The sequence below is a fragment of the Gallus gallus genome, chromosome 7, assembly GCF_016699485.2.
Source record: "Gallus gallus isolate bGalGal1 chromosome 7, bGalGal1.mat.broiler.GRCg7b, whole genome shotgun sequence".
NCBI classification, from domain to species: domain Eukaryota; kingdom Metazoa; phylum Chordata; class Aves; order Galliformes; family Phasianidae; genus Gallus; species Gallus gallus.
Genome location: NC_052538.1, coordinates 36,320,328 through 36,336,869, shown reverse-complemented (window position 1 = coordinate 36,336,869; position 16,542 = coordinate 36,320,328). Strand labels below are relative to the sequence as shown.

Below are 16,542 nucleotides of genomic sequence, written 5' to 3'. Positions count from 1 at the left end.
ATGGGAGAGTGCATGGTAAGGACAGCCCAGCAGCTCTCAGCTGGATGAACTTCCTCCGTGTGCCCATACTGTGAGCCGTGCCTGGCTGCACTGCTCCAGCCCACAGCCCACTGCCTGCAGCTGCATCTTTGCTTCCTACCATCCTGCCCAGAGCCTCGAGAGTGCTCCCACAGTCCCCTGCCCACCCCCAGAATGCCAGAGAAGACATCTGGCAGCAGGATGGAGGAATCCCAGCACCCTGTTTTACTTCTGCCTGTAGCTCTCTCCTCTTCTGCCACATAGGGCTCCAGCCTGTGAAATGGCAATGATCTGGGGGAAAGGGAGCGCTGGCAGGAGCGACTGCTGCAGCTGACTGGGGAGGGTCTGCATACCCCATGCCCTTGTGGGCTATCTCTCTGGTTGCAGGAGGAAGGGCAGATGAAAAGCTGTAGCTGAGCCTGATGGACCTGCATAACTCTCAGACCATCTTGCCAAAGGCAGCTGTGACACACTGATTCCTTCTATGCAGGTGAATTAATTTTTTCCATCTGTAAACTGAGGTGGAGAACTGAAGTTTTCATTAATCTTTGTGGAAACAATGTAATGGTCCACACAAATCTCAGAACTGCAGCTTTGTGCAGTGTCTGCCTGTTTAGACATGCTAGGGCCTAAAGCTATCCATTTTATGGCATTAAAAAGAATAAAAAGACAGAAATGAAACTTGGAGTTGAAGAAAAGTGCTTGGAAACAAAGACATTAAAGTACAAACAAAACAGAGGCTAAGCGAACATTAATATGGCCCGGTACTTTCTGCCAACATGCTTTAATTTCGTTATCATTAAATATGCTGGGCAGTTACATTTTGGTATGTGAATATTTGAAACATTGCAACAGATGGTGGCAAAAAGAAAAAAAATCCCTTTTTCATTTTTACAGATATTCATAAGCACTTAGCACAGCTTTCATGGGCTTGAAGTACTTTCCGTCTGTTTTCTTCGTCTTTGCCCCCCTTCTAACTTCGTATTCTTCCCCTGTCATCGCAAGAGAGAACGGATCGCTAGGGGCTGCGCCGAGGATCCGCGGCAATCTCGTCGGAGTATTTCATTCCACTGTCTCTGCTACCGCCAGGTGGCCAATGCGCGGAACTACAGCTATATGCGGCGAGAATGCAGTATGCATGCGCGAAACCCTAGACAGCAGTACGCATGCACGCACCTCGAGACGGCAGTACGCATGAGCGAGCGTAGAAACGGCAGTACGCATGCGCGAGACGCGAGACGGCAGTACGCATGCGCGACATTATGGACGGCAGTACGCATGCGCGAGCCGCGAGACGGCAGTACGCACGCGCGACATCAAAGACATCAATACGCATGCGCGAGCTTCGAGACGGTAGTACGCATGCGCGACATTACGGACGGCCGTACGCATGCGCGAGCCGCGAGACGGCAGTACGCATGCGCGAGCCGCGAGACGGCAGTACGCATGCGCGAGCCGGGAGACGGCAGTACGCATGCGCGACATTATGGACGGCAGTACGCCTGCGCGAGACGCGAGACGGCAGTACGCATGCGCGACATCACGGACAGCAGTACGCATGTGCGAGTCCCGAAACGGCAATACGCATGCGCGAGCCGCGAGACGGCAGTACGCATGCGTGAGCCTCGAGCAGGCAGTACGCATGCGCGAGACGCGAGATGGCAGTACGCATGCGCGACATTACAGACAGCAGTACGCATGCGCGAGCCAAGAAACGGCAGTACGCATGCGCGAGCCATGAAACGGCAGTACGCATGTGCGACATCATGGGCGGTAGTACGCATGCGCGAGCTCCGAGATGGCACTACGCACGCGCGAGTTTCGAGACGGCAGTACGCATGCGCAACATCTTGGACGGTAGTACGCATGCGCGACATTATAGGCGGCGGTACGCATGCGCGAGACGGGAGACGGCAGTACACATGCGCGACATCATGGAAGGCACTAGGCATGCGCGACATCATGGACGGTGGTACGCATGCGCGACATTATGGACGGCAGTACGCATGCGCGAGCCGTGAGACGGTAGTACGCATGCGACACCATAGATAGCAGTACGCATGCGCGAGTTTCGAGACGGCAGCACGCATGCGCGACATTATGGACGGCAGTACGCATGTGCGAGTCCCGAGACGGCAATACGCATGCGCGAGCCGCGAGACGGCAGTACGCATGCGCGACATTACGGACAGCAGTACGCATGCGCGAGCCAAGAAACAGCAGTACGCATGCGCGACATTACGGATAGCTGTACGCATGTGCGAGTCCCGAGACGGCAATACGCATGAGCGAGCCCCGGGACGGCAGTACGCATGCGCGACATTACGGACAGCAGTACGCATGCGCGAGCCAAGAAACGGCAGTACGCATGCGCGAGCCGCGAGACGGCAGTACGCATGCGCGAGACGCGAGACGGCAGTACGCATGCGCGAGCCCGGAGACGACAGAACGTATGCGCGAGCCCCGAGATGGCAGTACGCATGCGCGACATTATAGACGGCAGTACGCATGTGCGAGTGCCGAAACGGCAATATGCATGCGCGAGACGCGAGACGGTAGTGCGCATGCGCGAGCCGGGAGACGGCAGTACGCCTGCGCGAGCCCCGATACGGCAGTACGCATGCGCGACATCACGGACAGCAGTACGCATGTGCGAGTCCCGAAACGGCAATACGCATGCGCGAGCCGCGAGACGGCAGTACGCATGCGCGAGCCTCGAGACGGCAGTACGCATGCGCGAGACGCGAGATGGCAGTACGCATGCGCGACATTACAGACAGCCGTACGCATGCGCGAGCCAAGAAACGGCAGTACGCATGCGCGAGCAATGAAACGGCAGTACGCATGCGCGACATCATGGGCGGTAGTACGCATGCGCGAGCTCCGAGATGGCAATACGCATGCGCGAGTTTCGAGATGGCTGTACGCATGCGCGAGACGCGAGACGGTAGTGCGCACGTGCGAGGTTCGAGAGGGCAGTACGCATGCGCGAGTTTCGAGATGGCAGTACGCATGCGCGAGACGCGAGCCGGTAGTACGCATGCGCGACATTACGGACGGCAGTTCGCATGCGCGACATTATGGACGGCAGTACGCATGCGCGAGCGACGAGCAGGCAGCACGCATGCGCGACATTACGGACGATAGTACGCATGCGCGAGGTTCGAGACGGCAGTACGCACGCGCGACATTATGGACGGCAGTACGCATGCGCGAGCGTCGAGCCGGCAGTACGCAAGCGCGGCATTACGGACAGCAGTACGCATGCGCAAGCTTCTATACTGTAGTACGCATGCGCGAGTCCCGAAACGGCAGTACGCTTGCGCGACATTATGGACGGCAGTACGCATGCGCGAGCCCCGTGACGGAAGTACGCATGCGCGAGATTACGGCCGGCAGTACGCATGCGCGAAATGATGTACAACTGTACGCATGCGCGACATTACTGACAGCAGTACGCATGTGCGAGCCCCGAGACGGCAATACGCATGCGCAAGCCGCGAGATGGCAGTACGCATGCGCGAGCCGCGAGAACGCAGTACGCATGCGCGAGATTCCAGACTGCAGTGCGCATGCGCGCCATTACGGACTGCAGTACGCATGCGCGAGCATTGAAACGGCAATACGCATGCGCGACATTATAGACAGGAGTACGCATGCGCAAGATCCGAGACGGCAATACGCATGCGCGAGCCGCGGGACGGCAGTACGCATGCGCGAGTCCCGAAACGGCAGTACGCATGCGCGACATCATGGACGGTAGTACGCATGCGCGAGTTTCGAGACGGTAGTACGCATGCGCGAGACGCGAGACGGTAGTGCGCATGCGCGAGGTTCGAGACGGCAGTACGCATGCGCGACATTAAGGACGGCAGTACGCATGCGCCACATTATGGACAGTAGTACGCATGTGTGACATTATGGACGGTAGTACGCATGCGCGAGCCGCGAGACGGCAGTACGCATGCGCGAGCCGCGAGACGGTAGTACGCATGCGCGACAACATAGACAGCAGTACGCATGCGCGAGCTTCGAGACGGTAGTACACATGCGCGACATTATGGACGGCTGTACGCATGCGCGAGCCGGGAGACGGCAATACGCATGCCTGGCCACCGAGAAGGCAGTACGCATGCGCGAGTTTCGAGACGGCAGTACGCATGCGCGACATTATGGACAGCAGTACGCATGCGCGAGCCGCGACACGACAGTACGCATGCACGGCCACCGAGATGGCAGTACGCATGAGCCAGCCGGCAGACGGCAGTACGCATGCGCGACATTATAGACGGCAGTACGCATGCGCGACGTTATAGAGGCAGTACGCATGCGAGAGCTTCGAGCCGGCAGTACGCATGCGCGGCATTATGGACAGCAGTACCCATGCGCGAACTGAGAGGGAGAGAGGGCAATACGCATGCGCGACATTATAGACGGCAGTACGCATGCGCGGAGTTCGAGACGGCAGTACGCATGCGCGTGACTCGAGCCGGCAGTACGCATGCGAGAGGTTCGAGACGGAAATACGCATGCGCGACATCACGGACAGCAGTACGCATGCGCGAGCCGCGAGACAGCAGTACGCATGCGCGAGCCCCGAGATGGCAATACGCATGCGCGAGCCGCGAGAATGAAGTACGCATGCGCGAGACTCGAGAAGGTGGTACGCATGCGCAACGGTATAGTCTGTAGTACGCATGCGCGCGCTTATAGACAGCAGTATGCATGCGCGACGTTATGTACGGCAGTACGCATGCGCGAACTGCTACACGGCATTACGCATGCTCGAGAGGCGAGGCGGCAGTACGCATGCGCGACATTATGGACAGCAGTACGCATGCGCGAGCTTCGAGACGGCAGTACGCATGCGCGAGCCTTGACACAGCAGTACGCATGCGCGAGCTTCCAGCCGGCAGTACGCATGCGCGAGCCTCGACATGGCAATACGCATGCGCGAGCCGCGAGAACGCAGTACGCATGCGCGAGGTTCGAGACGGCAATACGCATGCGCGACATCACGGACAGCAGTACGCATGCGCGAGCCGCGTGACGGCAGTACGCATGCGCGAGTCCCGAGACGGCTATACGCATGCGCGTTCCGGGAGAACGCAGTACGCATGCGGGAGTTTCGAGACGGCAGAACGCATGCGCGGTATGATGGTCAGCAGTACGCATGCGCGAGCCCCGAGACGGCAATACGCATGCGCTAGCCGCGAGACGGCAGTACGCACGCGCGAGCCGGCAGTACGCATGCGCGAGTTTCGAGACGGCAGTACGCATGCGAGACATTACAGACCGCACTACGCATGCGCGACCAGCGAGACTGCTGTACGCATGCGCGACATTATGGACGGCAGTACGCATGCGCGAGCTGCGAGACGGTAGTACGCATGCGCGAGCTTCGAGATTGTAGTACGCATGCGCCCGCCGGGAGACGGCAGTACGCATGCGCTACATCATTGTCAGCAGTAGGCATGCGCGAGCCGGGAGGCGGCAGTACGCATGCGCGACATCATAGCAGTACGCAAGGGCGAGCTTCGAGACGTTAGACGGCATTGCGCATACCCGGCCACCGAGACGGCAGTACGCATGCGCGAGCCGCAAGACGGCAGTACGCATGCGCAGCCATCGAGATGGCAGTACGCATGCACGACATTATAGACAGCAGTACGCATGCGCGAACTGCTAGACGGCATTACGCATGCCCGAGCAGCGAGACGGCAGTACGCATGCGCGAGACGCGAGACGCTAGGGCGCATGCGCGACGTCATAGACATCAATACGCATGCGTGATCTTCGAGACAGCAGTACGCATGCGCCAGGTTCGAGACGATAGTACGCATGCGAGAGCCAGGAGACGGCAGTACGCATGCGCGAGTCGGGAGACAGCAGTACGCATGCGCAACATCATAGACAGCAGTAGGCATGCGCGAGCTTCGGGTTGGAAGTACGCATGCTCGAGCGTCGAGAAGGTAGTACGCATGCGCGACGTTATAGACGGTAGTACGCATGCGCGATATTATGGACGGCGGTACGCATGCGCGAGGTTCGAGACGGCAGCACGCATGCGCGGCAATATGTACAGCAGTACGTATGCGCGAACTGCGAGACGGCAATACGCATGCGCGACATCATAGCAGTACGCATACGGGAGCTTCGAGACGGTAGTACGCATGCGCTAGCCGGGAGACGGCCGTACGCATGCGCGACATTATAGACAGCAGTACGCATGCGCGAGTTTCGAGACGGCAGTACGCATGCGCGAGCCGGGAGACGGCAGTACGCATGCGCGACATGATAGACAGCAGTACGCATGCGCGAGCTTCGAGACGGCAGTACGCATGCGCGAGCGCCTATACGGCAGTATGCATGCGCGACATTATAGACAGCAGTACGCATGCGCGTGCTTCGAGACGGCAGTACGCATGCGCGAGCTTAGAGACTGTAGTACGCATGCGCGAGTTTCTAGACGGCATTACGCATGCGCGACATCATGGACGGCGGTACGCATGCGCGAGGTTCGAGACGGCAGCACGCATGCGCGGCATTATGTACAGTAGTACGCATGCGCGAACTGCGAGACGGCAATACGCATGCGCGACATCATAGACAGCAGTACGCATGCGCGAGCCAGGAGACGGCCCTACGCATGCGCGACATTATAGACAGCAGTACGCATGCGCGAGCTTCGAGACGGCCCTACGCATGCGCGAGATTATAGACAGCAGTACGCATGCGCGAGCTTCGAGACGGTAGTACGCATGCGCGAGCTTATAGACAGCAGTACGCATGTGCGAGCTTCGAGACGGCAGTACGCATGCGTGAGCCCCTATACGGCAGTACGCATGCGCGACATTATATACAGCAGTACGCATCCGCGAGCTTCGAGACGGCAGTACGCATGCGCGAGTTGCTAAACGGCTGTACGCATGCGCGACATTATAGAGAGCAGTACGCGTGCGCGAGCCTCGAGACGGAAGTACGCATGCGCGACATTATAGGCAGTAGTACGCATGCGCGAGCTGCGAGACGGCAGTACGCATGCGCGAGCCGCGAGACGGCAGTACGCATGCGCGACGTTATAGTCAGAAGTACGCATGCGCGAGCTCCGGGACGGCAATGCGCATCAGGGAGACGCGACATGGCAGTACGCATGCGCGAGTTATGAGACGGCAATACGCATGCGCGTGCCTCGAGACGGCAGTACGCATGTCCCGACATTGAGATGGCAGTACGCATGCGCGAGCCGGCAGACGGCAGTACGCATGCGCGAGCTCCGAGACGGTAGTACGCATGCACGACATCATGGACGGCAGTACGCATGCGCGAGGTTCGAGACGGCATTACGCATGTGTTAGTCTCGAGACAGCTGTACGCATGCGCGAGCCGCGAGACGGCATTACGCATGCGGGTGTCGCGGGACGGCTGTACGCATGCGTGACATCATAGACAGCAGTACGCATGCGCGAGCCGCGAGTCGGTATTACGCATGCGCGAGCCTCGAAACGGCAGTACGCATGCGTCCTTCCTCTTGCGCCAAACTGCCGGGTCTGCAATTCCACCTTTTGGCCACTAGATGGCACCAGAGACCGCGGCAACCTTTCCGACGCAGTTTTCCTGTTTGGCCCTTAGGTGGCAGCAGATACCGTGGAAACAACTCCGCCGCCGCCTTTTAGCGGACTGCCTGGGACTGTGGGCGCGCATCCCCTTCTCTCTTTCTTTTCTTGGCACAGGAAGGTGGGGGGAAGAAGGGGAGACGACAAAGAAAAGCAAGGAAAACTCCGACAAACCCTCCAACCCCGTGCTAAATGCTTTGCTATACCTGTAAATAAATGAATACATAACCAGCAAGTTGTTGTTGTCATGCCTTTTTTTTTTTAAATATGTGTATGTGTATACATTTATATATACACATGTATATACATATTTCAGCCAGCATCTGAGGTGATGAAAAAACATGGTATGAATTGCACACAGTGAAGCCAAGGGTGCCTTGGAACAATTAACAGAGCAATGCAAAACAGCCTTGCAAGTCTTCTAAGAAACATCATAGTAACAGCTTCCCTACCTGGCCTCCCCCTCTTAGATTCCATCTGGCTCACCCAAGGCTTGTAAATATGCACTGGCTCGCTTTCGATATTGAGCAATTTGTCATCAGTTCTTTCATTCACAGCCAGTGCCAGGGTCTGCCACAAGGTATTCTGACCACAGGCACCACGGCTGAACCATTTTAGCAACAGCAGGATTCCCAGGCAAGGTTTCAAGAATTTCAGTCTACTTTTGACCCAAAGGAAGAATTAATATGAAGCATGAGGGATGTGTAAGTCATCATGAGGCATGCTTCTCAGCATCACCATTACCTTTGGGAAACAGATAATGGATTTGTAGTAAAGATCTTAGTACAGCAGTAACATACAACGCTATATAAGAATAATATGAGAACACTTTGCAAGGAGGCAAGGAACTTCATGATCTCCACCTGGGAAATCCAGCACCGTTTGCCCATGGACACCTCTTTGGCAACTGTTCTAGATCCAGCTGTACATTCTGTTCCACAGCACAACTCAAAACTACAAAGGAAACAAAGGGAGTTCTATGTAGACAGAAGAAAAAGAACAGCATGTTTCGTACAGTACTGTAAATAAGCAAGTAAGCAATCAATGACAGAAACCATTCTTAGAATACTGCTATGGGAAACATGCAGCAGAGAAGAAAGAATTCACATTTCCCTGAACAATTGCTCCAAGAAAACGAAATAAGTAAATAAATAAATAAATTTCTTTTATATGTTCCCTGTTTGAAGGCAGATACCACATTCACAATTTCAAAGCATTTTAAAAAAGTACAGTGCACAGAGTGATCTCCTACAACAATACATATATTTGGTCTAGGCAGCAAGTGGCACAGCTCCGTGTCATAAAGAACTGAAGTCATAAGCACCAAGCTCCAAAGCTCCAGCCAAACCAACCAAATGTGCCTATGGACTGACAGAATCCTTAAGTAAGACAGCCAGTAAAAGAGTGAAACAAAGCACCTGATTCTCAGCCTTCTCGGTCCTTTCTGAAAATCCAGAGGCCTCCCTCTTGGCTCCACCACTGGCCTGTAAAGCCTGAGCTCTCAGTCTGATGGAAGTCCTTGTTACTAGACAGCACAGAATTTTGATTGGATTGAGTTTTAGGAAGCTGTTTTGGGAAGCTGGGAAAGATACGGATTCGGTGGGTGGACTGTTGAATGGACAAAGATCGGCTGCAGGACTGAGTCCAGAGAGCAGCGATCAATGGCTCCATGTCTAGATGGCGATTGGTGATGAGTGTTGTCCCACAGGGGTCTATGCTGAGGCTGACACTCTTCAATATCTTCATCAGCGACATCATCAGCGGGGTCGAGTGCGCCCTCAGAAAATTTGCTGACGACACCAAGCTGTGGGGTGCAGTGACACACCAAAGGGACAGGACACCAACCAGAGGGACCTGAACAGGCTCGAGCAGCAGGCACAGGTGAACGGATTTGAAACCTCATCAGGTTCAACAAATCCAGGTGCAGGGTCTTGCACATGGGACAAGAGGACCCCCCACTACCAATACATGCTGGGGGATGAAAGGACTGAGCATAAGCATGTCCCAAAAGACCTGGAGGTACTGGTAGATGGCAAGCTGGACATGAGCCAGCAGTGTGCCCTCCCAGCCCAGAAAACCAACCATATCCTGGGACGCATCAAAAGAAGAGTGGTCAGCAGTGAAGGGAAGTGATCCTGCCCCTCTGCTCTGTACTGAAGAGGCCTCACCTGGAGTACTGCATCCAGATGTAGAGTCCTCAGTGCAGAAGAGACATGGACCTGTTGGAGCACATACAGAGGATGGCCACACAAAAAAAAAAAAAAAAAAAAAAAACAAGGGATCATCGGGATTTTCAAAAAGGGATCATCCTTGGTAACTAGAAATAAGGCAACATCACATCCATTTTTAAGAAGGGTAAAAAGGATAACCCTGGAAATTACCAACCTGTCAGTTTCACCTCTGTACTGGGAAAGATTGTGGAGCAGATCCTCCTGGAAGTGATGCTAAGGCACACAGAAGACAGGGAGGTGATATGGGAGAACCAGCATGGCTTCACCAGGGGCAAATCCTGTTTGACCTACCTAGCAGCCTTCCACAATGGCATCACTGCAGCAATGGACAAGGGAAGAGCCACTGATGTCATCTGTCTGGACTTCAGTAAGGCCTTTGACACAGCAGCCCACAACATCCTTCCCTCCAAATTGGAAAGAGATCGATTTGAAGGGTAGACTGTTTGATGGACAATGACCTGGCTGCAGGATCTAATCCAGAGAGTGGTGGTCAATGGCTCCGTGTCTGGATGGAGGTCAGCGATGAGAGGTATCCTCCTGGGGTGCTGGCTTCAATACTCTTTAGTATGTTCATCAGTGACATTGTCAGTGGGGTCAAGTGCACCCTCAGCAAGTCTGCTGATGACACCAAGCTGTGGGGTGTGCTCGACATGCATGAGGGACAGGGTGCCATGCAGAGGAACCTAGACGGGCTTGAGTAGCAGGGCCAGGGGAAGTTCATGATGTTCAACAAATCCACGTTGCACCTGGGTCAAGGCAACCTCCACTACTAACATAAGCCAGAGCATGAAAGGCTAGAGCTTGGTCCTGCCAAAAAGAAGCCGGGGGTACTGGTGGATGGGAAGCTGGACATGGGCCAGCACTGTGCCCTCATGACCCTGAAAGCCAACCGTATCCTGAACTGCATCAAAAGGAGGGGGGCTAACAGGGCGGGAGAGATGATCCTGCCCCTCTGCTCTGTGTTGTTGAGGCCTCATCTGGAGTACTTCGTCCACATGTGGAGTCCTCGGTACAGGAGAAACATGGACCTGTTGGAGCGTGCCCAGAGGAGGGTCGCAAAAATGATCCAAGGGATGGAACCTTTCCTACGAAAACAGACTGAGAGAGCTGGGGCTGTGCAGCCTGGAGAAGGCTCCAAGGAGACCTTATAATGGCCTATCAGTACCTGAAGGGGGCCTACAGGAAAGCTGAGGAGGGACTTCTTACAGGGGCAGGTAGCAACAGGATGAGGGGAAATGGTTTTAAATTGAAAGAGGGTAGATTTGAACTAGATAGGAGGAAGAAATTATTTACTATGAGGTTGGTGAGACACTAGAACAGGTTGCCCAGCAAAGTTGCTGATGCCCCCCTCCCTGGAAGCATTCAAGCCCAGGGTGGATGGAACTGTCAGCAACCTGGGCTAGAGGGAGGTGCCCCTACCTATAGCAGGGGGTTGGGAACTAGATGATCTTAAAGGTCCCTTTCAACCCAAATCATTCTATGATCTTTGTTTGTCATGAATAAGGGCATTTTAGGAGCTTTATTATTACTGAGTTCAGACAGTTGGGGTTTGGAAAAAAAAATGCACACCACATCAGGGGTTACTTCATTTAATAGTCTGCATTTCTAATATTTAAAAGGAAAATCATGAGAGTGAATGCAAAAGTATGTAGCTATTATCAACAGAGGCAGTGTACATAGGCGTCTCAATATTGTTTTTGGTATTTCATATAAAAGAAGATCAAGCCTAAGATTTCTCATCCGTAAGTCTCTTTGATGGGCTGGCAGAGAAAGAACCTGACACTTTTAGTATGTTGTCTGAGAATCACAGCTTACAGTTACTCGATGTCTTCTGGTCTCACAGGATGGGGCAGAGGTATAATTGATTTCTTCTCTGTATCCCTAGAAAGAGCTTTTCTCATATCTGTGGTAAAGGAAAATAAAAATTTAATTATAACAAGAGTCATCGCACAAAGCTATACTAAGTGAATTTGCTATTACAGTAAGATTAGCATCTATGTTAACAATTGAAATGTAGCATTGCACAAAATTGAAACGTTCGACTAAAAGGACAAAAACACGACTTAAAGTATCTGCAGCAATGGTAGGTGTCTGTCCGTGGTCCTTGTATTTCACAGTATTCTTCACTGGTCTCTTTCAACTGAGGATATTCTATGATTCTATCTCAAATGAAAAAAAATAAACACCATGCCCACAAAAGCTTTTGTGGAAGATACTTAATGGAAAAAAAAAACCATCTAGAAATAGCAAATGGCAGTTGCTTCAGTTTTGTTAACAGGGTACCAACAACATATTTGAAATGGTCATGTCCTTTACCCTTTTAATCGAAAAAAAATCTCCGTCTCTACTGACCATTAACTTTTGTCATGTTTTAATCAGGACATCTGGGAAAATAACATTTCAAGTCCCTGTTGCAGAGCAGGGCTATTATTTTCCCTAATAACATTAGGGATAGGCCCAGACACTTTGCAGGAGCATACTTTGGAAAGAAGAATTAGGTAAGTAACTATGTTATTTAATCTTACCTATGGAATAAAGTGTCTTTGCACGTGTTAATTGTCTCGTATTTTATTTTGCCACAGACACTATAAGATGTGTGAACTGAAAGATTAGGTAGTTCAAACAACATAATCCTCAGCAGGAAAAAAAAACTCATCTACAGGAGTAAATTTCCATTCAACAACCACCAACTAAATTTTTTTCATACGAAAAAAAAAAACCAGAACAAAACCCATACAAACAACTCTTGGGATGCTCAGCATCAGAACCTTTCCATTCAACTTGAGGCAGAACAAGCACTTACCATAAGCATCTTCATCTGGCTCTCCGTTGCTAGCAGAGTAGTACTCTAACACTGTCCGGTACACACTGTAGCCTAGTTGCTTATACATATTTACTGCAACCTGATTTGATACTCTCACAAAGAGATCAACAAAAAATCCACCTTTTCTTTGGAAAAAAAAAAATAAATAAAACATGGTAAAGAAGAGCAGGTGAACATATTGTCAATTAAGAACTGATAACCTATATTCAGACCAAGAACAAGTCTGATGTGGTGGTACACTAATCAGACATCCTTCACAACAACAGACACATTCCTTTAACAAGGAACAAATCTGGTATCAGCTGAAATAATTGTGATAGCCAAATGACAAATCTTCCACACCCACCAGTGACATTAGAATTATTAACAGAAGGAACACGACAAACTAAATACCCACATAAGCTTTATTTCCATAGAACATTTACTTTTTTTTAAATCTATACTTCAGATGCATTTAGATTGCATTAACTTATGGATTGGCTACTTCAAAATGCACAAGGAAAAAAAATAACCAGTCTCTGCATTCAGTGGCCTAACAGGAAATAGCTCTTCCCCTCAAGAGGCACGTTTTACAAAGATTTGTACTATTTTTGCATTTTACCAAGCTCAATAGGGTTGCCCCTACTGGCAAATACCCTGCACATTTATTTGGTGATCAAGTAAGTTTTCTGCAGTAACCCGGCATGAGACAGAAAGTAAGCTAAGGTAATATCTGCACTGCAGCACAACATCTGTGCAATCCTGCGCCTGAGGGGACCACAAAAAGTCCACAATCAGCGAACAAACATGTTGGGGGTTCTGCGGGAAACAGCTGATGTTTTATGAAGCTCTCTTCCTATTAAGAAAAGGACCTTTTCTACAGCATCTCTGCTATTTCCTATTCATGCTGGGGTGTTAGCTTTCTTAGAAATCAAAATATTTTAAACCACCAAGCAACATTTCTAATACCTGTTCTCTCACTAACGGGAATCTGTCACTCGAGACACTCATTAATGGAAGATACCGGGTCTGTTTCATGAAAATCATATACCTAAACCAAGGACAGGAATCTATAGGCAGAATACTCTAAAATATAAATTTGAAAAAAGTATAATATTCACTTCTCTGAAATTTCTTCCAGTAGTTCCATCAGTTTGGCAGCCAAACCCAGACGCCGAAATTCCGGTGCAACAGAGAGCGCAGTAACATGGCCATGCCACTCTTCTCTAGCCACAGAGCCTTCTGCTTTACCCATTACTGCAAACACACAGAGTATCAGCATAGCAGCACGACTGGGATGGCCACGCTGTAGATACTTGTCTTTACAGAAGAGCAAGGCAATAATAAACAGAAAGCTGCAATAACTGTGGCTGAACCAAGGGTATCTACATTATCACTCTTACTATTCAGCAGCTCTGTGCAGTTGTGGGTCACACAGCACAGCTTCACTGAAAGACAAACGAGTACCTCGAAGGCCACATTTCTGTCTGGATATGGAGTTCTGCTGAAACGACCCCCAGCCTTACAACTCCTGGTGGCGGCACCTGCACGTCGACAGAACCGGCCCCGACACCACAGCCCCAGGCTCCCTCCGGTCCCCCGCTCCCCGCACGTTTCCCAGCGCGGCTGCCCTCGCCCCCGACTCACTGTAACCCATGAGCTCCCCGCCCGGTGCCTCTGCCACGATAAAGTACTCGGGCCAGTGTGCCAGGTACTGCAGGTAAAAGGGAATGCCGTACTGCGGTCCTCAGTTAAGGAGCACAGCGTCAAGGGCGGCGCCCCCCGAGGCCTCCCCCGGTGCCCGCGGCACGGGAAGGATACGGTCTCCGTCAGCGGGTCCAGGTTGCTGCGGGAAGAAAGCAACGCTCAGCGTGAGCCCGGGCCGCCCCGCCCGGGGACGGACCCCGGAGCGCGAGGAGGGCTCGGGCTCACATGTTGTTGAAGCGGAAGAGGTCGTCGCAGGTGAAGGCGCGGAGCGAGGTCATGGCGGCGGCGCTGCTGCTGCTGGCGCTGGCCCGGAAGTGATGGCGGCGCGCGGAGCCCTTCCGGCGCGGAGAAGCGGCGCAGCTGTCCGCCCCTGCTCTGCAGCCGCGGCTGAGGCCTGGGGTCTCGGCTCTGCCTTTCCGACCGGACTAGAGGAAGAGCGGATCCCAGCGGGAGCTGGGGAGCCTCCGTCAGGCAGTGCAAAACCAGCACCAGTCCGCGTGGGGCTCGGCGCGCAGCGCTGCCAGCCAGCTCCCTTAGGGGCACCGGGGAGATGAGGCGACCCCGTGCCGTCCTGTGGCGGCATTCCCCGCCCAGATGCGTATCCCTCACCGTCATGGCCGCTGCCACTGGAGGAATAGCAAGGCTGCCATGATACTTACTTATAAGCACCAACATTTTAACTGTATAGTGCATTGTCATCGTACTTAATTACTCACACCTGCACAGTGCTGTCTGATAGTTTGGCACACATCATATGTGGAGAGACCGAGGGCTGCAATGGCCGCACCGTCTGAGCAGAGGCCTGGGGTCACATTACTCTGGACCCAGAACCCAATGGCAGCAAGGCGAGAAAACGATGCAGCCTCTCCTCAGCACTGCTCAGGGACAGGACAAGAAACAACAGACAGAACTTGGAATACAGAATACTCCATATAAACATACAATTCTTTTTATTTTTTTTTAATTTTTAAATTAAATTAAAAAAAATATTTTTTTAATTTTTAAATTAAAAAGAAAAAAGAAAAAAGAAAATGGTTAAACCAGTACCATAGGTCACCCAGAGAAGTTAGTGTGTCCCTTCATACCTGAGGATATTCTATATCTGACTAGACTTGGTTCTGAACAACTTACTCCAGTTGACCCTGCTTTAAAAGCGGAATGGAGAGGCTGCAGCACTCATGGTCCCCATCATCCTCAACCATTCTGAAATGAAGGGCCCTCAAGCATAGCAAAAGAGCAATGAAGGAGTCCTAAAGAGACCAAATAGCATATACAGATTCTGGATGTCAAACAGAAGAATCTGAGGTACAAAGAAGGTCAAGAGAGACACAAATTGAGAGGTACTAAGGGAACAAAAGTTGGAGGATCCTGACAGAACCAGGAAGCAACTGGAAGGAAGACCGTGGGGTGCACCAAAAACACCAATGGAGTGTTCTTGAGGTAATCAGTGGGCCCTGAATAGACTAAGGATTTGATGACATGGAAAGGAGAGCAGAGTGGTAACACAAACTTGAGTGAAATGGAAGACATCTGAAGGGACTGAAGAGCAAAAAGATGGCAGCTTCTTAGATTGCTCAACTCCATGAAATGACATTTGTCAAAAGGACAAAAAAAGAATAGTTTTAAAATAACCTACAGATCATCAGTCTACTAGGCTACTGAAACCCATGCTTGCATGTGCATACTATGTACTGTCCACTTCATTAGGTAATGTTTTACTACGCTAAAGCAACTAACTCAAAAAAGATTCAATATTTATCTTCCACTATAAACTTTAATTCGTTTTCTACAGAAATGAGTTAGAAACATTTTTGTGTATTCCTACACTTCACATTTTCATATTGATGTCTGAAGGAAAGCTGTATTTCAGCTACTGTCAGAACTCAACTGCTTTGGCAGTGAATACCCAAGGTTAAGGTTATGAGACCAAGGACAGAAATGTGCCACTTATTTAGAGTCCCGTTTTCTTTCAGGTCTTACAGATGACAGGCCATCTCATACAATACTAACAGTTAACTCTTAAAATCACTTCTGCTGTTAAGGTACATCCTGTCTTCATCCCAAGTTACTTTGTACATGAAATCAATGTATTTCAAGATAGTGTATTCTTTGCAGATACATTCTTACTGTAGTCATTTAAAGGCCAACATAAATAATCGTAGCAAAT

General features: G+C 51.5%; 2 protein-coding genes across 7 annotated transcripts; one reads left to right on the top strand and one right to left on the bottom strand.

Moving 5' to 3' along the window:
* Nucleotides 1-2,850: 2,850 nt before the first annotated feature.
* Nucleotides 2,851-7,869, top strand: LOC121111251. Of its 5 annotated transcripts, none has more exons than XR_006939848.1 (2): nt 2,851-3,945; nt 7,651-7,869. XR_006939848.1 is itself a non-coding variant. In XM_046943845.1 (2 exons), exons 1-2 carry the CDS (start codon nt 2,891-2,893, stop codon nt 7,844-7,846), a joined length of 834 nt encoding a protein of 277 aa, XP_046799801.1. In that variant the 5' UTR covers nt 2,851-2,890; the 3' UTR covers nt 7,847-7,869. The 5 variants fall into 5 exon arrangements, 2 of the variants coding, with proteins under 2 accessions (XP_046799801.1, XP_046799800.1); XR_006939847.1 differs by having other exon boundaries at nt 2,851-4,060; XR_006939846.1 differs by having other exon boundaries at nt 2,851-4,528.
* Nucleotides 7,870-11,438: 3,569 nt separating this feature from the next.
* Nucleotides 11,439-14,685, bottom strand: NAA20 (N(alpha)-acetyltransferase 20, NatB catalytic subunit). Of its 2 annotated transcripts, XM_422177.7 has the most exons (6): nt 14,601-14,685; nt 14,490-14,514; nt 14,316-14,406; nt 13,790-13,925; nt 12,669-12,814; nt 11,439-11,768 (listed from the first exon to the last, which is right to left on the bottom strand). In XM_422177.7, the coding sequence occupies exons 1-6, from the start codon at nt 14,651-14,653 to the stop codon at nt 11,683-11,685; spliced, it is 537 nt and encodes a 178-aa protein (XP_422177.1). In that variant the 5' UTR covers nt 14,654-14,685; the 3' UTR covers nt 11,439-11,682. The 2 variants fall into 2 exon arrangements, with proteins under 2 accessions (XP_422177.1, XP_046799802.1); XM_046943846.1 differs by lacking the exon at nt 14,316-14,406 and having other exon boundaries at nt 14,408-14,514.
* Nucleotides 14,686-16,542: the final 1,857 nt, after the last annotated feature.